At 41.1% G+C, this 22,307-nt stretch overlaps 1 protein-coding gene across 1 annotated transcript in view; it reads right to left on the reverse strand.

Moving 5' to 3' along the window:
• LOC311246146 (myelin basic protein-like) overlaps nucleotides 1-22,307 on the reverse strand; it is a gene marked incomplete at its 3' end in the record, with an annotated part of 159,894 nt that overhangs the window by 54,529 nt on the left and 83,058 nt on the right. Inside the window, exon 3 of the mRNA XM_084336256.1 lies at nucleotides 5,602-5,674. Coding sequence (XP_084192382.1) covers nucleotides 5,602-5,674 — 73 coding nt within the window. The remainder of the gene's footprint in view (nucleotides 1-5,601; nucleotides 5,675-22,307) is intronic.

A 22,307-nucleotide genomic window follows, 5' to 3' on the forward strand; every position in this document is an offset into this window, starting at 1 on the left:
GTTTCACCAATAAAAGATATATAAAAAAATAAAAACTCTTGGCAATCTTGGAATCTACCCATGTTAGCCATGCTCATTTGCATCTAAATAGATATTACACTATTTTGAATCTGTTTTGTTTTTTCGTTACTCCTCCTACACATGTTAAGCGATCGTCACCACATTAAGGTACAGAGTATCTCTTTACAGGTAACTTACAGCCACAGGTATGCTATAGCTGGCCCTCAAAGTTTGCTCAAGTGCTGTGGGCAGGGCTTATTATTACCAAAAAAATTATATTCTCCTGAACACAAATTTGGTGCCATTTGGCCAATACAGATACAGCCCTGAAAAATCAAACCTCTACTGCTCCTCCACCACTCCACTCCAAACTGATTGTGTGACTCCTATTGTTCTGGACCGGGCCAGATTTCACACCTCCACTGCCTCCCACAGGCTGGGGAGATTTTCATCTTAAATCTTTATTCGTCCCAAATGTCCCAGCCCCATCCGATTTCTTAGCTTTTTTCACTGTTTACTTATCATGCATTGCAACACTAATATATGGTCAGCACCCCAAGTCAGACTGCCCATATAGCCCCCGGCCCCCTCCCTGGGGAAGCACTTAAGTTAAGTACCCTCCCTTTGTTCACGTTTAGACCCAGCCACCAGCCCCCGAAAATTAACACCTGAGTGCTAGACTTAAGTGGTAGAAGAGTGGCAGAAGCGCAGCAGTAGGGTACTGAATCTGAAGTGCTTCATCTGTAACAGCGTAACAGCGCTTTACACAGTTTGCTGCCTTGAAGTATTACAGTTTAACCTCTTAACAGACGGTACTATATAAGACTTCAGGCTATGGACCCAGGGTGTTTTCCAGCTCGTACAATTGTTTTGGGATATACTACTTCTGGATATTGCAACTACTACAGAAAAACTTCAGTAACAAGTTTTTCTACAACTCAAGTTCAGACCTATGTTACTCTATTTCATTAGATCTTTCTTTATTGTATCTGAAACTTCAGAATGTTATCTTTCAAAAGAGACCAGGCTTATGCATGTGCTATAAGTATAAAGGATAGTATTTTGGTTTGCAAAAAAGGTATGCAGTCCTCAAAAACTAAAACAAAAATGGCCACTTTTTGGGGCGTCTCTGCTACAACCACTGAGAGCAGCACAGAAGAGGATAGGGGTGTGGGAGGGTGCACTATTGATCTGGTTGTCAAGGTAATGGAGGAACAGTGAGTTTTCCTGTCTGAAGCCTTGTAGGCTCCATGGTGTGGCTGCTCCTTGTTCTATGTGATAAGAGCTCTGAGGGTATTATTCCACAGGTCTGTCTCCTGGCCCCCGGACCGTCAGTGTGTATGGTGTCATCAGCACTGTCTCCAGACCTCACACCACTCCTGGCCCCCGGACCGTCGGTGTGTATGGTGTCAGCACTGTCTCCAGACCTCACACCACCATTTTGGTGTGATTCCGGGGGAGGACAAGACAATATTTCACCCACCCCAGGGGGGGGAAGGGGGAGGTGAGAGGGCACGACCAAACTGGCCTCTGTTAATTAGAGCTGACAGGAAGGAGAAAGGAAGTGTAGGAGATAATTATGGATTGCACCATCACCAGAGCACAACCATTACATGGTACGAAAACTGGGAGTGGACACAAGGTGCCGATGTGCTTAAAATAAGGTTGTTTGGCAGTGAAATCGTGTCCTCTCTCTCTCTGAGTTTTCCAACGTGAGTCATAAGTCACGAGTCAGCGTAATTATTCAATTCATATTTTATCTCATTATGCATGAGAAACTCAAAGACGCTTTTTAAAAATACACTTCAGAAGAGGAGTCATTCTCAGATCAAAACCTTGTTTGCTTAAACTGGAACATCCTTTCACCAAATGTTCAGATCTGATCGTTAAATATGAACCAATATCCCTCTGTATAGTAGCACCATCATAATTGTATTACAAGAAAAAGACAATCAAATGATGTCATAATGCATGGCCATTTGTACTGGAGATATTTTATAACAGAAAATACTGTTATACTGTTATTAAAACAAAATAATTTAAATGTGGTGATATGATATTTAGGCCATATTGCCCTACGCCCTCATCAGATGTAGTAGTTCCAGACACACACAGCTCCCAGTGCTCCCCGTGGACTGAAAGGAGACAAAATCAGCTATTGTCTCGGAAAAAAACACATTGGGCTTCATTTGTCAAACAAAATCCACAAAAAAAAGTGTGATTGTAACATTACAAAGCATTATGTTAACTAATTGCTATTTCAGTCAGGAACACTCTCATCATAATGATTAAACCGTTCATATTGAGAAATGGTTATACGGTTGTATTTGGTGGTATAAGCTCTGCTCTCAAGATGCTCTCAGTACAACCCCCCCCCCCCCCCCATGGGATCATCCTGAGTGAGCAGAGCCTTAGCAACCTGATGCTGACGTATGTGTTTCATTATTCCAGGCTTGAGTGTTAAGAAGTGGCTAATCTAGTCTACTGCATTCTACTGAACGCACAGGGAGAACATTAAGATAAGATATATTATAATATAATATTATATAATAGATGAGATATTCCTTTATTGATCCCCTTGGGTATCTACTAGGGATGCTCGATATTGGCTTTTTTACCGATACCGATATACCGATATTGTCCAACTCTTAATTTCCGATACCGATATCAACCGATATCAACCGATACCGATATATGCAGGGTTCCCCCCCCCCAAAAAACGGAATAATTTCAGGTAATTAACATTACATATCTCTTGTTGTGGAATTAACACAACATTATGCATACTTTTGACAATAAATAAAATCAGAATTTGTTCTTACTTGCTTGCCTGTGTATATAAAGGTTATAGAAATGTAAAAAAATAAAAATAAAAATAAAGATTGAAAACCGATACCGATATTTTCCGATATCACATTTTAATGCTGATATCGGCCGATAATATCGGACATCCCTAGTATCTATGTATAAATTGGTATCTATCTTCTTGTCTGACTCTGGAGAAGATGGTAAGCAGCCTTTGACACTGTCAATCATTACATTCTTCTGAGTCGGCTCGAGAATCATGTTGGCATTCAGCGTCACGCACTCACTTGGTTTAAATCTTATTTAACTGATAGAACACACTGCGTGGTCTATAATGATTTAACATCTGAGACCCTCACAGTGTAATGTGGTGTCCCACAAGGCTCTGTTCTGGGCCCTCTGCTATTTTCTATTTATATGCTACCCCTCTGCAATATCATACGCAAATTTGGCATTCACTTACATTTTTACGCTGATGACACCCAATTATACATACCTATTAACCTCTTTAGTCCGAGTGGTCCGTTGGCGGACAGCAAATGAAATCACATCATCACGACATAAATCCATCTCTACAGACTGTATGAATTAATGTTGCGTATTTTCTTTCAAATGTAGCCAAGAGTAAAGACCCTAACCCTGTCAAAACAGCAGTCATAGTGTATATTTTCAGCAATACGTTTGTATAACAATAGGTTAAAGTGTTATTAATGAAATATTAGTTTTGGAAATTTATTTGGAAACAGGCGAATATAGATGTGAAGAAATCCGCGCCGCCATTTTGTTTGTAGTTATACGAGGAGAGGAGACCCATTGCTTTCGAATGGCATTGGAATTTCGAAAAACGACACTACCCAGCTCAAGCCAGCTCCTGTCAATCAAATTACTTGTGGAATAACTTTTTTATTGATCATATTTCTCAGGATTATCTACCACAAAACTTAATATTATTGGCATAAATTAGAACGCAGTTAGTTTATCTACCTTTCTGTGAACGTCTAGCAAAAAACGGCGTTGCAATCCGATAAAAAATGTCAGAGGAATCTACATAATAAAAAAGTAACTGTATTTACAGTAATTTTCATTCACGGTTCTTGCTGCACGCCTGGTGATACTAAATCCAGATTGAACTCTGCCATTGGAAAGAGGATATTTGGCCCAATCCATAGATGTGCGACTTGGCTATAAAAACGTAATTTATAGGCCTGATATTCTATATTTTATAATAATATTTCAAATTGCATGTGTCCGGATGACAGAATTCAGTACTGTATCTACAAAACCTTCTGTTTAAGCATCTTCCCTTTATTCATTTGCTTAGATTTTTTGTACCTGTGATCTCAAGAATGTGGTAATCGATTGTTGGTTCAACTCTGGTGGTCTTGGCTTTTGTGTTGTACTTTTGCAGATACAATATGTAAACATATTAATTATGGCTTTAACATAACATACATTATATAACTTTTTTCCTGTGGTCGATTAGTACTTTATTTATGTTTTCTGATGAGACCGTGTTAGGAGGTAGACGAGGAGGCCTGAAAGAGGGCTACAGAAGCTGACGTCAAATGTCTGGGGCAAGCCGCCATTTGTAAAGGATCAGAGTTTTGGCTTAGAAGATGGTTGGGAAGTCTGATGACCTCAACTAGGCTTGCTGCGCTAGTTGGTGATACCGATGTTACTCAGTGTTCCACATCCACCGAGTACAACGTGTTATCAAGTATGTAAGTCAGACAAAATGATAAACATGTCTGTGTGGACATGTTGAGAATAATGAATAACTTACTCAGTCAGGTGGATCCAGTTAATGCAATTTATTAACTCAGATTGAAAGTATCGATTACAAATATGGAGAATATGACTGGATGGTCTCCAGAGCCAGATGGCTTCATCACAGAGAGAAAGAGAGAGAGAGAGTTTCCCCTGTCCAGGGGTCAGTTATATACAGGAGGGGAGGGGGGGTCCCACCAGGAAGTGAAGTTTACAGATGGGAGGAGACAAAGACCATGTCCTTATGAGAAGACAGAAGTCTCTATCTTCCACAGACAGCAGTTATTTTTAGGTTTCAGTTTTCACTCGTTTTAGTTCCACATCCACCGAGTACAACGTGTTATCAAGTATGTAAGTCAGACAAAATGATAAACATGTCTGTGCGGACAGCAGTTATTTTTAGGTTTCACTTTCACTAGTTTTAACTTCACGTGAAGGAGAGACAGAAGCCCAAGAGACGACACGTTACACAACGAGAGCGGGGGGTTTGGCAATATGTCTGATTAAACCCCACAGCAGCGAAGGCTCGACTAGAGGAGCTCAGAGGAGCAGTCCAGACCAGCAACTGTATGTTTGCACAGTATGCAATCAATGCGCTACATTGATCAGTCCGTCAATGAACATATGTTGTGTGACAGAAGGTATGACTGTCCATTGATTTATTTTTTAATTAGAACCTAACGTGTCTGTCCAATAAATGGATACTAATCATTGAAAATGTATTAAAAACAGACGTAGACGGACAGACACAGTGGATCAAAGTAGCCGCAAAACGTAAAAAATCAAAGTAAGCGCTCTACAGATATTAAGCGTCAGGTGTCAGCGGTAATATCAGTGTTGTAATGAGTTTATCATGGGAAATTCCACATCACCGCGGCAAGGCTAACCTCAATTCCTCCTCTTCTCCATCCCTTCCTCCGTTTGTGTACATTTTGCAGTTTTAAGGATTTGGAGGCCTCCGTCGCAACCGTCTAACTTCCTGCGCCTGAGACCATTTGGAACACAATGAGGCGCGGCTGAACATCTTACCAAATACTTCGTCTTGTGTTTGAGGCTCTGCTGCTGTCGTCTGGTCAGCCTCTGGTGCAGGGGATGGATCCTCCTGTAAGAGGAGAGAATAACAGGGAAGAGGTAAGGAGCCATGGCAACAGAGAGAGAGGGATAGAGAGGGGGGGGAGAGAGGGAGAAAGAGATGAGGGAGGAGAAAGAGAGAGGGATATATATAGAGAGAGAGAGAGGGAGAGAGAGAGAGAAAGAGATGAGGGAGGGATAGAGATATATAGAGAGAGAGAGATAGAGAGAGCGAGACGAGGGAGGAGAAAGAGAGGAAGAGGGATAGATAGAGAGAGGGAAAAAGAGATGAGGGAGGAGAAAGAGGGATAGATAGAGATAGATGAAGGAGGAGAAAGAGAGTGATACAGTATATAGAGAGAGATGAGGGAGAACAACGAGAGAGAAAGGGATAGAGAGAGAGAGAGATGAGGGAGGAGAAAGAGAGAGAGGGACACCCACGCGCGCGCGCGCACGCACACACACACACACACACACACACACACACACACACACACACACACACACACACACACACACACACACACACACACACACACACACACACACACACACACACACACACACACACACACACACACACACACACACACACACACACACACACACACACACACACACACACACACACACACACACACACACACACACACACACACACACACACACACACACACACACACACACACACACACACACACACACACACACACACACACACACACACACACACACACACACACACACACACACACACACACACACACACACACACACACACACACACACACACACACACACACACACACACACACACACACACACACACAGACAGTGAGCCTTAACTGTAAATCTCAATTCACTGATTTAGATTGTGCTGACCTTCCCGGCCTGTTCATCCTAATCAAAACCACAATGTCCTCTGGCTTCACAAACATCATCATGAAACAGAAATGAAACAGTGGCCCATGGTGTCACATCCAAGCACCTTCTGAAGATCCCATTAACTCTGTCCACTGAAGAAGATGATTCACAGCCTGACTTTACACCTGCTCAAACTGCTGGATTCTTGTTACCAAGGCACTTGGGTTTTTGTTACTCGCCCAATGTTCATAGGTCTGGTGGGCCCACAACATTATTGGGATTTTAAAACAATAGCAATCCATGCAAAAAATACTTAACAAATGTTAATTTGAATCTCAATTGCATTATCTCAGGACTTTAACATGTCTATTTTATCATGCCTATTTTATGTCTATTTTATTACCTGTTTATTATGTCTATTTTATTTAGTATTATTGCACAATCAAAGCGGGCATGGCCACCCGCATTTCACTGTATGCCCTGGTATGTATGTGACAAATAAACCTCTTGAATCTTGAATTACAAACTATCTAGGCAGCATATATGGTTAATATTTGCCATTTACCTCTGCTAGATAAAAAAATATATATATAAAAAGAATCTATTATAATCAAGAAATGAATGGAATAAATCATGTTTATCTTGAAACAAGGTGGAGGCAGACAGTGAAATAACACAGTTAGGGCTGACCTTCGAAGCTTTTTTTGGCAATCGAAGCTTCGGGGCCGAGCTTCGATTTTAATTCAAAGCTTCGAAAAATAAAAATAAAAGATTTAAATATTTTTTTGTATATAATTTTATATATATATATATTTTTTTTTTATCTTATGTTGTGGGACTTGTACAGCACTTTGGTAAACATTGTTGTTTTTAAATGTGCTCTATAAATAAAGTGGATTGGATTAATTAATTAAGTAGCCCCTTTCGTGACTGTGACGCAGCCAACAAGGTTTCACTCGGCTGCCCTGCCTGGGTGCAGTGGGGCTGCTCTCACAGCCAACGACATGACATTACATAATTATGTTGCAACCTTCGTCTATCAAGCAAACAATTATATAAATATGTATATGTAGTTGATAGAGACAAAGGCAGAATTAGACTTAATTAAGCACGTTTTATTAAGACATATTTTTATATTGGTCGGGACACTTTAAAAAAGCAGCACAATGAACACAAATCTGTCCGACATAGTCTTAAATAACAAACGGCATTGCTTCGCTTTTTCGTCGACATGTCTGCTGCACATGTCCTTGTTGTTTTCAACACAGATAATCTCCACGTGCTTGTTGTGGAGAGGTGGAGTCAAGGCGGCGCTTACTTTTGTTTCATTGGAATGGAGGCGGGAAGGCGCCGCTTACTTTCGTTTCATTGGAATGGAGGCGCAAGATTTTGGAGGCAAATCTTTTTATAAAAAATTATAATTTTTTTTCTTTTTTTTACTTCTAATATTTTTTTTTTTATGTTCGAAGCTTGTGCCATCAAACGAAGCTTTGAAGTATTTAAGACAGCCCTAAACACAGTTAACCTTTTTGTAAAATGTTTACCATGTTGACTTGTGTTCACCTACAATTTCCACACTTTCGGATCCATATATAAACACCACCTATGTAATATAAATGTGTAGGGGTCTGCACTCAATGAAAATGTGTTCTTCTATATGTTCTTCAGAGAAAATCAGCAAAGGCCAATGAGTCTCAGGTTAAAAAAAAAATTCATTGTATAATTTCTCTTTTAGTAAACATTGAAAATGTGTCCCAAAGCTGCAAAAAGTATTTTCTGACAGTATTTTTCAAAACTTCTTATGACCACCTGCTATATCAGAAGGTATCATTGAGTCATAGTGTCCTATTCAAACAATCTTGCTATATCAGAAGGTATCATTGAGTCATAGTGTCATATTCAAACAATCTTGCTATATCAGAAGGTATCATTGAGTCATGGTGTCCTACTCAATCAACCCTGCTATCAGAAGGTCTCGTTGAGTCATGGTGTCCTACTCAATCAACCCTGCTATCAGAAGGTCTCGTTGAGTCATGGTGTCCTACTCAATCAACCCTGCTATCAGAAGGTCTCGTTGAGTCATGGTGTCCTACTCAATCAACCCTGCTATCAGAAGGTCTCGTTGAGTCATGTCCTACTCAATCAACCCTGCTATCAGAAGGTCTCGTTGAGTCATGTCCTACTCAATCAACCCTGCTATCAGAAGGTCTCGTTGAGTCATGTCCTACTCAAACAATCCTGCTATCAAGATTCAAGATTTAAGAGATTTATTTGTCACATACACAGGACATGTAGTGAAATGAAAGTGGCCATGCCCGCCGCCTTGATTGTGCAAAAATACAAATAATAAAATAGAATAGATAATAAAATAGACTAGACATGATAAAAAAGTAATAAGAATAAAATACAATACAATGCTAAGCTTAAGAAATAAAGGTAATGAGTACTATATACAATAATGTACAAATATACAGTCAAAAGGTGTCAGTGAGTCATGGTGTCCTACTCAATCAACCCTGCGCCACCAGCAGACAATATGTTGTTTTTCCATAATTTATTTTATTTGTTGACAAAACCTGGCCCATGCTTTAGGTCCGCCTATTTTTATTTTCAGTTAATTTAATCAATATATACTATACATACTATAAATATACAGTATTTACCTGTTTAATAACCAGGAAATTCCCAAAACTAAATGTATGTTTTGTTGTTGAACTTTTGTAATCCATGTACAAGAAACATTTCTTTTTTTCCCCAGCAAAATCTCATAGTTAGAACAAGATTGTGCCGCACTCACTCACTCACTCACTCACTCACTCACTCACTCACTCACTCACTCACTCATACATGGATGTTTAGCGAGGGAGGTTTTGTAGGATGCATGCACAAGTCATGTACTTCTACTGTAGCAACGCTTTTCTCAGCATCTCCCTCAATCATCACCTTGAACAGAATTATTGTTATATACACTTTCACTTGCAAAATATGAACAACACAGAACCTTGTTTTTTATGACAACTATGTTTCTGTGAAGAACTCTATTGGATATGTAAGGGATAAGGAATAATGTACAACACACTGGTCATTATTGCTAAATGAACCCTGACAGTCATTCAAGACTTCCGCTGTGAAGCATCGGTCTAGGATCGTCCCCGAAGCAGGTTTATTCTGCACTACTGACCGGCACGCTCTACATTATCTGCTTATTAAGCCTACATGGCAACTTAACAAAGACATTAATCATTTGAATCAACATTATTGATTTAAATGTGACTTCATAACAAATTTACTCCAAACAGTTCAGCAGAAAAGCAGCTGTTGCCTTAGTGACGCAAATAACATTCATGGACTGGTCGGAATCAAGTATTCAACAAAGACACGTAATAAAATAAATATACATGTATGTTGCATTCAATATGTTGCATTGGTCATCTGCATCCAATGGTCTACTCAGAAAACTACAAGTAGCTCAAAACAAGGCAGCTAGACTGGTCCTAGGCTGCTCACCTGGGTCTAGTGTAGTTGACATGCATGCACGTCTCTCATGGTTTAGTGTTAAGGTAAGATTATCTGCTAACTTAATTACATATTTTCATAGTTATTCAAACTCAAACTCCTAAGTTCCTTCATAATTGCATTGTGTACAGCGCAAGTACTCACACATTCCACCAGAGGGGCAAGTGGTGGATTGATAAATGTACCTCTACCTAAGTCTAATTTGATGAAAAGGGCAATATTTTATAGGGCGATAGTATCCTAGAACTGTCTTGCCAGCGATGTTAGGAACATCAAAGAAAAGGCTAGTTTTAAAAGAAATCTTAAACACTATTTACACTCACACACACAATACAATTTAGTCTTCAGCACAGCTTGAATACATGCACACCCTGATAAATTGTTTTATTTTGTTCTAACTGGATTTTATCTCTTTTTTTCATCTCCTGTTTTACATTTATTTTTATTCTATGATACATGTTTTTTCTCTATTCTATGATTAATTTTCTTTGTGATATATGCTTTTCTTATGTTCTATCTGTTATCTTGTGTATGTATGTTGTTGGACCCCAGGAAGACTAGCTGCCGCTAAGGCGTCAGCTAATGGGGATCCGTTTAAATAAACAAATAAATAGCGGTGGGTTGAGGTGATTTGGTCAACACCATGATGGTTTTCAGTTGACTGGGAATCGTGTTCACTTTGGTGAGGATGGGGCGGGTGGGCTAAAGCCACATCAAGCAGAATAATAGCACCTGGCAAACACGGCAGATGAATGCAACCTTCACTGAAGCCTGGAGTGTGATGGTTTATCAGTCTCCACTATCAGTCTGATATCTTCTGAATGATCAACTTGAACATCTGCAACCGTATCTAATTGTGTGTCTCTCTCTCTCCCTCCCCTCTCCTTTCTCTCTCTCTCTCCACATCTCCTTTTGCCCCCCTCCTCTCTCTATCTATCTATCTATCTATCTATCTATCTATCTATCTATCTATCTATCTATCTATCTATCTATCTATCTATCTATCTATCTATCTATCTATCTATCTTGTACATATGTCTACATATGTCTATACTGAACACTGTGACCTCATTTTTTTTTACTTCTAATTTACATGCTATACTATGTTATTTTATTTCATACTTATCTTGTCTTGCACAGTCTCTGGAGCGTAACAGTAAGAAGCATTTTGTATAAAAGTATTCTGTACTTCTGTATGACAACTATTAAAGAAACTTGAAAACTTGAAACTATCTATCTATCTATCTATCTATCTATCTATCTATCTATCTATCTATCTATCTATCTATCTATCTATCTATCTATCTATCTATCTATCTATCTATCTATCTATCTATCTATCTATCTATCTATCTATCTATCTATCTATCTATCTATCTATCCATCCATCCATCCCTCTCTCTATCTCTCTCTCTCTCTCTCTCTCTCTCTCTCTCTCTCTCTCTCTCTCTCTCTCTCTCTCTCTCTCTCTCTCTCTCTCTCTCTCTCTCACAGTTCAACATGGAGTTCATTGTGTTTGAATTATTTCTAAGCTTCTGTGTTCACGGGGGAGGTTAGAGCTACAGTAAGATGTGTACACATTCATGGTTGTCACTGATCTGAGCCTCTCACAGGAAATCAAAGTCTCTATTCCTCTCTCTGTTCCTCTGATAGCGAAGCCCCTTGATCCTGCTCACCCTCCAGAGATGACAGATGAATAGAGTGTGGAGTCTTAATCTCCACTGATCAACAGAGAAATGAACGGCACTCAACACAGGAGGATGTGATGATACTGTCAGCTCTGTGATGTGATACTGTGATGATATCAATGAGCTGTCAGCTCATACTGATTCCTAACGTCTTAGTCAACGATTTATTATAAAAAAAAATGTAGATATAAAACACTTGACACTATGATCGCCAATGTCACTAACAGTTCTACTCTTAGGGCATCTCCCTGCTACAAGAGAGGTTAACGCATAACAACGTACTGTACACAGAAGATAAACCATAACAGCTGAAACTGAACAGCAGGGAGCACTGATAATGTATCCCCCATAGAGGATGTAACTTACAGAGTACAACACTAGGGTAGTTACATCCAGTACATAGTAGAACCAGTAGATGGTGATGGTGGTGGTGATGGTGGTGATGATGGTGATGATGATGATGATGGTGGTGATGGTGGTGGTGGTGATGATGGTGGTGGTGATGACACACACACACACACACACACACACACACACACACACACACACACACACACACACACACACACACACACACACACACACACACACACACACACACACACACACACACACACACACACACACACACACACACACACACACACACACACACACACACACACACACACACACACACACACACACACACACACACACACACACACACACACACACACACACACACACACACACACACACACACACACACACACACACCTGGGAACTACCAGGTGATTATAATGTATGATTCCCCCTTGTGCTCCACATAATTGCTTTCAGATAACATCTCTAGTTGCAGGAAACAGATTGAAAATAACTTAATCTTTTGAATGACATTAAATTGTGATGATGTTTTGCTGAGTGCAATAAAAAACAAGAGAGAAAAGACAAATATTAAAATGGATTCTCAAACGTCTTATTGTCATGAGATTGAATGTTATTACTTTTGTTTTAGCTCGCCATTACAGCTATATTTGTATAGCTTTGTATATCCAGTTTTAGTCAAGTCAATACAAATGTATAATATATGGCACATTCAAATAGTTTGTGTAGAAAACAATATTCATAAAAAAAGTTTTAACAAATCAATGTGGGCCAGCAGGAACTTAAAGGCTGGATCTCCCATCAGGCAGCAAACATCTTTGTGGAGGAATCGAGTGAATAACGCTCTCTCTTACTACTGTTTAACCTCTTAACATAAAATGCCTGTCGATTGCATACTGAAAGTAAATTGGACACTAATTCTGGAACCATTTGTATAGCAGATGCACAAGTCTGGCCTCTTTTGAAAGGAAACACTGAATGGTGATGGTGGTGATGGTGGTGATGATGGTGGTGGTAGTGATGATGGTGGTGGTGGTAGTGGGGATGATGGTGGTGGTGTTGGTGGTAGTGGTGGTGGTGATGGTGGTGATGATGGTGGTGGTGATGGTGGTGGTGATGATGGTGGTGGTGATGATGGTGGTGATGGTGGTGGTGATGGTGGTGGTGATGATGGTGGTGGTGATGATGGTGGTGATGATGATGGTGGTGATGATGACGTGGTGCTAGTGGTGGTGGTGATGGTGGTGGTGGTGATGATGGTGGTGGTGGTGGTAGTGGGGATGATGGTGGTGGTGTTGGTGGTAGTGGTGGTGGTGGTGGTGATGATGGTGGTGGTGGTAGTGATGATGGTGGTGATGATGATGGTGGTGATGATGGTGGTGATGATGGTGGTGATGACGTGGTGCTAGTGGTGGTGGTGATGATGGTGGTGGTGGTGGTGATGATGGTGGTGGTGATGGTGGTGGTAGTGGTGGTGGTAGTGGTGGTGGTGGTGATGGTGGTGGTAGTGGTGGTGGTGGTGATGGTGGTGGTGGTGGTGGTGGTGGTGGTAGTGGTGGTGGTGGTGGTGGTGATGGTGGTGGTGGTGATGGTAGTGGTGGTGGTGGTGATGGTGGTGGTGATGGTGGTGGTGATGGTAGTGGTGGTGGTGGTGATGGTGGTGGTAGTGGTGGTGGTGGTGATGGTGGTGGTAGTGGTGGTGGTGGTGGTGGTGGTGGTGGTGGTGATGGTGATGGTGGTGGTAGTGGTGGTGGTGGTGATGGTGGTGGTGGTGGTGATGGTGATGGTGGTGGTAGTGGTGGTGGTGGTGATGGTGGTGGTGGTGATGGTGGTGGTAGTGGTGATGGTGGTGGTAGTGATGATGGTGGTGGTGGTAGTAGTGGTGGTGGTGATGGTAGTGGTGGTGATGGTGATGGTGGTGGTAGTGGTGGTGGTGATGGTGGTGGTAGTGGTGGTAGTGGTGGTGGTGATGATGGTGGTGTTGGTGGTGATGGTGATGGTGGTGGTAGTGGTGGTGATGGTGGTGGTGCAGCATAACACACACACACACACACACACACACACACACACACACACACGCACGCACGCACGCACACACACACACCTGGGAACTGCCAGGTGATTATAATTTATAATTCCCCCTTGTGCTCCACATAATTGCTTTCAGATACATATCTCTTGTTGCAGGAAACAGATTGAAAATAACTAAATATTTTGAATGACATTAAGTGCAATAAAAAACAAGAGAGAAAAGGAAAATATTCAAATGGGTTCTCAAAAGTTTTATTGTCATGAGTTTTAATGTTATTACTTTTGTTTTAGCTGGCCATTACAGCTATATTTGTGTAGCTTTGTATATCCAGTTTTAGTCAAGTCAATACAAATGTATAATATCTGGCACATTCAAATAGTTTGTGTAGAAAACAATATTAATCAAAAAGGTTAACTTTTAACAAATCAATGTGGGCCAGCAGGAAGCCTGTATATTTTCTCCAACGGAGTTTCACTTCCACGTTCGGTTTGCGCAATCTGATTGGCCACCAGTGATGCCGGTAACGCGTTACTAAGTAACGCGTTATTGTAATCTGATTACTTTCCCCCGAAAATAGTAATCTAACGCGTTAATCTTTAAAAGCCAGTAATCTGATTGCAGTTACTTGTCCAAGTGGCTGTGCATTACTATTTCGTTACTATCTCATCATAAATTCATAATGCAGGCGGAATGCAGTATTTTATTTCATTTTCGACAGTCAAAAATACATTTTGAGCTGTTTTTCTTTTGGGAGTGACGTAGTGTGGCAGTGAAAGGGTTACACAAGAATGTGTCCCGCGGGCCGCGGCGTGACTGGACACTCTGTCTGTGAGTGACTCTGCTTTGGTACAATCACATTCCCCATCCACAGTCTGCGAATCAGAGGCAGAGTAGGGCGGGTCTTCACAGCACGTCATGTGACATATGCGCCAATCGTGTGACAGCAGGGCTCCGTCGTCGGAGAATTCCACCCCAAAACGCTTGGCAAAATTAAAAGTGAGTTTCTGTTCAGACTTCCATCCCAAAACGCTCGTCAGTCACTACTTCACGTTCATATGCGGAGGAAACAAAATACTGTCTACCGCTAAAAACAGCACATCCAATTGCATTGAAAGCATCTGGAATCACAACACTAGCCGACGCTTCGACTAGTAGGTACAGGAGGACTCGGAGGCCAGCCAAACAGCAAAAGAGAGAGATTGTTTCTTTCCCTTTTGATTAATGTATATTTGATGGTGGCAGAGCAAAAGCTCTTATTTGCCAGATTTACAGTTAATTTACATGTTAAAGAGAGACTGATTGTATGTTTATAGAGAGACATTTATAAAAACAATTTAATAGTTACAGTTGATATAATTGAATAGTTCAGCCTGCATTTGTTAGATGTGAATGGATACACTGGTTTTGTAAAACCACTGGCTGGCTGCTCTAATGCTGTGAGCATCATAGACTGTTGCTTTACCATACTTGATGGTACAGAAGCTGAAGCACTAGTTTAACAATTTACGTTATGTGCAGAGAAACAAGTTAAAAACAATTTATGCACTTTCAATAAAGCGTTTAAAAAAAACGGTTGGGGGAACGACGACGACTTCGTAACCTAGTTACTTTCAAAGTAACTAAGTTACTCTGATAATCAAGTAATCAGTAAAGTAACTTGGATTACTTTTTAAAGGAGTAATCAATAATCAGTAATCGGATTACTTTTACAAGTAATCTGTGGCATCACTGTTGGCCACTGACGTTTCTCTCAGCGCCAAGCGCGTTACTCCTAACAAACTGGTTAAGCTTGGCGACTCTTTCGAATTCGCTCTATTTCGAAGTTGGTTAAGGTTAGGGTTAAGGTTAGGGTTAAGGTTAGGGTTAGTTGGTTAAGGTTAGGGTTAGGGTAATAGCCTGCTGGCGCGATTGTTAGGAGTAACACGATTGGCGCTGAAAAAAACGTCAGTGGCCAATCAGATCGCGCAAACCGAACGTTGGGGAAAATATACACGCCAGCAGGAACTTAAAGGCTGGATCTCCCATCAGGCAGCAAACATCTTTGTGGAGGAATCGAGTGAATAACGCTCTCTCTTACTACTGTTTAACCTCTTAACATAAAAAAGAAAATACAGGAAGAATCCCTCTGTGTGATTTTGCCATTGAGAGGTTTGAACAGACTGAAATAAAACCTTTTGAAACTTTTGTCCAAAGTCGATATCAATATCACAAAAAAATTGTGTTTTACACATCTTTATGTAATGGTATGTTTAGGCGTTTTTGAGGTGTCACCCTCCCCCACTAATCTCTTGTCACATACACCACCACCCCACCCCTTCCCTACACATGCACAAACAAACCCTCAACCCCCAGAGGAGCGACAACAAAAGATCAGTGCAACTTGCGCTCCGGAGCGAGGTGCACAATTCTCTTGTGTACGGCGCGCTTTTACCATTTTTACCGCTTCTCGGTCTCAGAAAACCAACTCAAGTAAGATGTCATTCTTTTCAGAATTTCATTGGCTAGACAAACGGTCAATCATTTTCAGCGTCAGTGGTGTCCAGTCATTGAGAGGCGAAACCGGAGGTGGTAACTTTTTGCAAACTGACGCTTGTTGACTGTTTGGTCTTATAACCCGAGATTGGAAGCACGTAATAGGTCAAGCGGTGTGTCAATCAAACGGCGGCCATTTTAGCTTTCAACCGATGTGTTGGTTCAGAGACAATAACACAGTGCGACGCCAACAGACGGCTGTAAATGTGTTGCGACGTGGGACAGCCTGGGTGCGGAATTTTAACTGACAACTGCTGCAGTAAAGCTGCTCAGAGGCCAATACTGGTTGTACTGGACAGTTTTCTATGGTGTGTGGAGTGAAAGAGGGCATTGTTGAGTTTTAAACAAATAGTGTCAGCCAGAATAATAATTTTTTTACACATTATTACTATTGTTATTATTATTATTATTATTATTATTATTATTATTATTATTATTATTATTATTATTATTATTATTATTATTATTATTATTATTATTATTATTATTATTATTATTATTATTATTATTATTATTATTATTAGTATATTACTACTACAATTACTACTAATACTATTTGTATTATTATTATTATTATTATTATTATTATTATTATTATTATTATTATTATTATTATTATTATTATTATTATTATTATTATTATTATTATTATTATTATTATTATTATTATTATTATTATTATTATTATTATTATTATTATTATTATTATTATTATATGCCTACAACTCTCCACTGCAAGATATATGAGTTCCTAAACAGCAGGATTAATCTGTGGTGCTTCTCCCCTCTGGCCACAGCAGGTCAGTCTGCAAGTGGCAGTATAAATACTCATCATCATCATCATCATCATCATCATCATCATCATCATCATCATCATCATCATCATATTATTATTATTATTATTATTATTATTATTATTATTATTATTATTATTATTATTATTATTATTATTATTATTATTATTATTATTATTATTATTATTATTATTATCATACAGGATGGTGTAGGAGTATAGCTATGATCGGTGGAGTTATAATTCAAACCCCTCCTGGAGCGCCAGGCGGGGACCGGGACAAGCAGGCGGGGCTGGGAGCTGCTCCATCATGACAACAATGCAGGCCTCTGTAGCGGCCCGTGGCTGGTCGGGTACAAGTGTTGTGAGTTGATGGAGGCCGACGGAGGCTGGTGATCTCCTGAGCCTGAGGCTCCCTCGTCTGGAGACCTCACACCATCTCTCTCACCGCAGACCAAGATAAACCTGCTCCTCTCGTTCTGTACCATCGGAGGCTGCGCCAATAGACACTGACTAACCTAGAATACGAATACAATGACGCAAACAATGCCTTTAAAAGTATCTTCAAAGAGATGGATGCACAAACTCCAAGCCAGTAAGTATTTAATTGTGAATCAGCCAGGAGTCGTTTTGTTGTTTTGTGTAGTTTGTACTGTATAGTCGAGGGCTTCCAGTCAGCTAGGGTTACTGGAGCTCCAGAATGTCTCAGTGTACTCTCTGAGTGTGTGCAGCTAGTTGGCAGAGTTATTATTGTATTCTGTACTCTGAGTGTGTGCAGCTAGTTGGCAGAGTTATTATTGTATTCTGTACTCTCTGAGTGTGTGCAGCTAGTTGGCAGAGTTATTATTGTATTCTGTACTCTCTGAGTGTGTGCAGCTAGTTGGCAGAGTTATTATTGTATTCTGTACTCTCTGAGTGTGTGCAGCTAGTTGGCAGAGTTATTATTGTATTCTGTACTCTCTGAGTGTGTGCAGCTAGTTGGTAGAGTTATTATTGTATTCTGTACTCTCTGAGTGTGTGCAGCTAGTTGGTAGAGTTATTATTGTATTCTGTACTCTCTGAGTACATACAGCTAGTTGGCAGAGTTATTATTGTATTGCTAGTTGGCAGAGTTATTATTGTATTCTGTACTCTCTGAGTGTGTGCAGCTAGTTGGTAGAGTTATTATTGTATTCTGTACTCTCTGAGTGTGTGCAGCTAGTTGGCAGAGTTATTATTGTATTCTGTACTCTCTGAGTGTGTGCAGCTAGTTGGCAGAGTTATTATTGTATTCTGTAATCTCTGAGTGTGTGCAGCTAGTTGGCAGAGTTATTATTGTATTCTGTACTCTGAGTACATACAGCTAGTTGGCAGAGTTATTATTGTATTCTGTACTCTGAGTGCATACAGCTAGTTGGCAGAGTTATTATTGTATTATTTATGTACTATGAGTGCATACAGCTAGTTGGCAGAGTTATTATTGTATTCTGTACTCTTTCGTACAAAATGCCGCAGTCAGGCTGCTCACCGGAACCAGCCGTAGATCCCACATCACACCCATTCTCGCATCCCTTCACTGACTCTCTGTAAGGTATAGGATAGACTTCAAAATACTTCTCATCACATAGAAGGCCATACATGGTCTTGTCCCCCTTATTCATCGACTTCCCCTGACCAGACAGTATGTATATAACATATGACACACATCATGCCAGTTAGGGTACCTTGTGTTTACTGCACCTGTGTATACTGTTTACTTTACTCATAGTATATATTCAGATTCTAATTATTATTGCCCATAATTGAAATGTATAATATATCTATATATAGGGACCCTCATCTGCACCTTTGATTACACTGCTTACTTTATCATATTCTTATATTCAGAGTTAATTATATTGTTTACTGTTTATCTTCATCTTTATTATAATTGTATTGCCTATATTTATGTCTTTCTACTATTACCCTGCCCATACCTGTACCTCTCCTCCCCCTTCCACCATGCTGCTATGATGCCCGAATTTCCCGAAGGAGATCAATAAAGGAATATTATCTTATCTTATTCCCTGCTGGTCCGGGGTGTCATGGTTCCTGCCGGGCAGTGCTTCCTTCTCTCTCTCTATCTCTCTCTCTTTCCCCCGCTCTCTCTCTCTTTCCCCCTCTGTCTCTCTCTCTCTCATTATGGTCAGGTGTGGTGTTTAGAATGGCAGCTGATCTGACGTCTGTGGGCCAATTATGTCGGGGATATAACTCCGCCCCAGATCAAGTGGCTGCCAGATCGTAACTTCGTATTTTCAAGTTAGTCGTACTATTACGCTCGTGTTCTACACCTTGATACTCTCGTACTCTGATGTCCTCTTGTTCTGTGCCTGGATCCCTGTTCTTTGACCGTATATAACTCTGTCCTCTCGTCCTCTCTCTCTCTCCAGCCTGCTTGGCGAAGATCTGGAGACACTGGCTGGCTCACAAGGAACTGCTCTGAACACCTGCCTGGCTGACCCTGGACATTATGAGTATTCCTCCCGTGTAACAACCCCTGCCTGGACATTGACCATCTCAATTAAATATACCCATATTGGGTTTTCACAAGATCCGTCTCTGTCTGCATATTGGGTTCAGTTCTACACCTTGACACAGCGGCGGCGCGGGGGAGGGGCTAGCAGGGGCTTAAGCTCCCTCTAGGCCCCCCCTCCCCTCAGTAATGTTTTGATGAAAGATATTTATGGAATAAAAAATATAATATATGAAGACATCGGACTGACTTATATGTAACTAAACTAAATTATCATATTTTTTATTTACGCAAGTGATGATGACCGTTGACCTTTTCCGCTTGTTGTGTGATTTGATTGGTTGGTTCCTGCGTTAGATGTGATAGCTGCCGTCACTGGCGGAAAAAAACCTGGTGGTTTGGATCTCAATCAACTCTTGGTTCAAACAATAAGCCATGGCTGGAATACTCGCTCTCAGTTGATGCTGCTTGCTTTCTGTTATGCATGTTCGCTGCAAATCACAACAACAGGTGGATCATTCTCCTGTGACTGGTGAGTACCAGTCTTTGTTGATATGCAGGTTTAAATGACTTATTAATTATTATTATTATTATTAAGAAGACTTTGACATTGTTATGTCCAGCGACTCCACAATGCAGCCTGTAGCCAACTCTGTCAGCTAAACAGGAAATGTCTTCTGTAACATTAGGTACGATTTGTTTTGTGCATGAATGTTTTCTTTCTGAAGCTCAGAAAGACTGTCTGACTCTGAACTAGCTGCATTACCATATTCAACTCTAGCCAGTGCTACAGTCATTTATTTCCGTGGGTAACGATATTAGAACTTGTTTGGCTTGTTAATGGCATGCTGCGTTATTAATGGGTGTTCTAGCAGCTACGATTCTACATGTGTGTGTGTCTGTCTGTATAGTGCTGAAATGTGTGCGTTTCGTCCAGGATATGGCTATTGCATAAGGTTTATCTTGGGCGTCGGGCATTCAACTGTTTTGAGCACGGCAGAAACATAAATCGGCGCCTATATGCTCACAGCATTTTGTAAATCCACAGATACTTTCTGTGGTGACTATGATTTGGATCGTTTGTTTGTGCTTGTTGTCATAAACTTTTTGTATGCATTTGATTTGTTCATTCTAAATTCACGGAATGAATTGTGCTTGCATTGGTGTATAACGCTAAACATTTAGTAACATGCATTTTCAATTATGTAGCCTATATTAGCCCGGAATGATTGAATGCTGTTATTTTGTTTGTTATTGTTTGTTGCATTAAAATTCATTAGCACCTGCTATAAACAATCCAGCCCCCCGTAGCTCCCCCAATCACACTTCTCTGGCGCCGCTGCTGCCTTGACACGGGGGAACCAAACAGGCGGCCTTCCGATCACAAGTCGGCTTCCTTTTTTTTCTTTTTTCTCTCTTTTTCTCTGCCTGATTTTTCTATGCTTTTCCTCCGATCCCAATTTAGTCATTATGCCAATTCCCCCCCTCCCCTACCTGGTCGTTGTGCGCATGTGCCCCCTACTGGTCAGTACAAGGGAACCCTGAAGTCCACCACATGCTTCCTCCCAGCTCCCACACATGCGGAGACAGCCAGCGGCTCTCTTTTCACCCGGCAGCGAGGACTCTCATTGGTGAAGTGTAACGCGTGGGAGGTCACGCTGCCTTCACCACTTCCTGCCTTTCGCTGAGCAGGCGCCCAGACCTGACCTGTAGGAGTCGCTGTCCACAATGCCAGATTACCACCCACGACTTCCCTCCCGCTAACTCAGCCAAACGAGTTAGTATGACGATCGGCCCAAGCCGCAGGCAATGCTGACTCCGGGAGTCGAGACCGCAGCCTCTTGCATTGGTGACGAGCGCAATCTCCGCTACGCCACTCGAGTCGGCTTCTTTAACCTTTAGGCCACCACTGCCCCTCTACGGGTTGCTCTTGTGGGTGCGATGATGAGAGAGAGCACGGGCCGAGCGATGCCCCGGTGCCACCCTTTCACTGCCGGGAGTCCTGAAGTTACTGACCCAATCCATCTTTCCTGTCCAGTCACAAATCTGGGGGTTCGATTTGACCCCCACCTGACCTTCAACATCCACATAAAACACCTCTGCAAGACCTCATTCTATCACCTAAAGAATATATTGAAACTCCGTCCCACTTTAACCCTGTCAGACGCAGAGAAGCTTGTCCATGCCTTTGTCTCCTCAAGACTGGACTACTGTAACGGACTCTTCATCTGGATTCCTGGCAAGAGCATCCAAAAGCTGCAATACATCCAGAACAGCGCTGCCAGGATCCTGATGAGAGTCCGTAAACACGATCACATAACCCCCATCCTCCACTCACTACATTGGCTCCCCGTCTCATCCCGGATCAATTACAAAATCCCG

This window comes from Notolepis coatsorum (genome assembly GCF_963971535.1).
Source record: "Notolepis coatsorum genome assembly, chromosome: 19".
In the NCBI taxonomy this organism is placed as follows: domain Eukaryota; kingdom Metazoa; phylum Chordata; class Actinopteri; order Aulopiformes; family Paralepididae; genus Notolepis; species Notolepis coatsorum.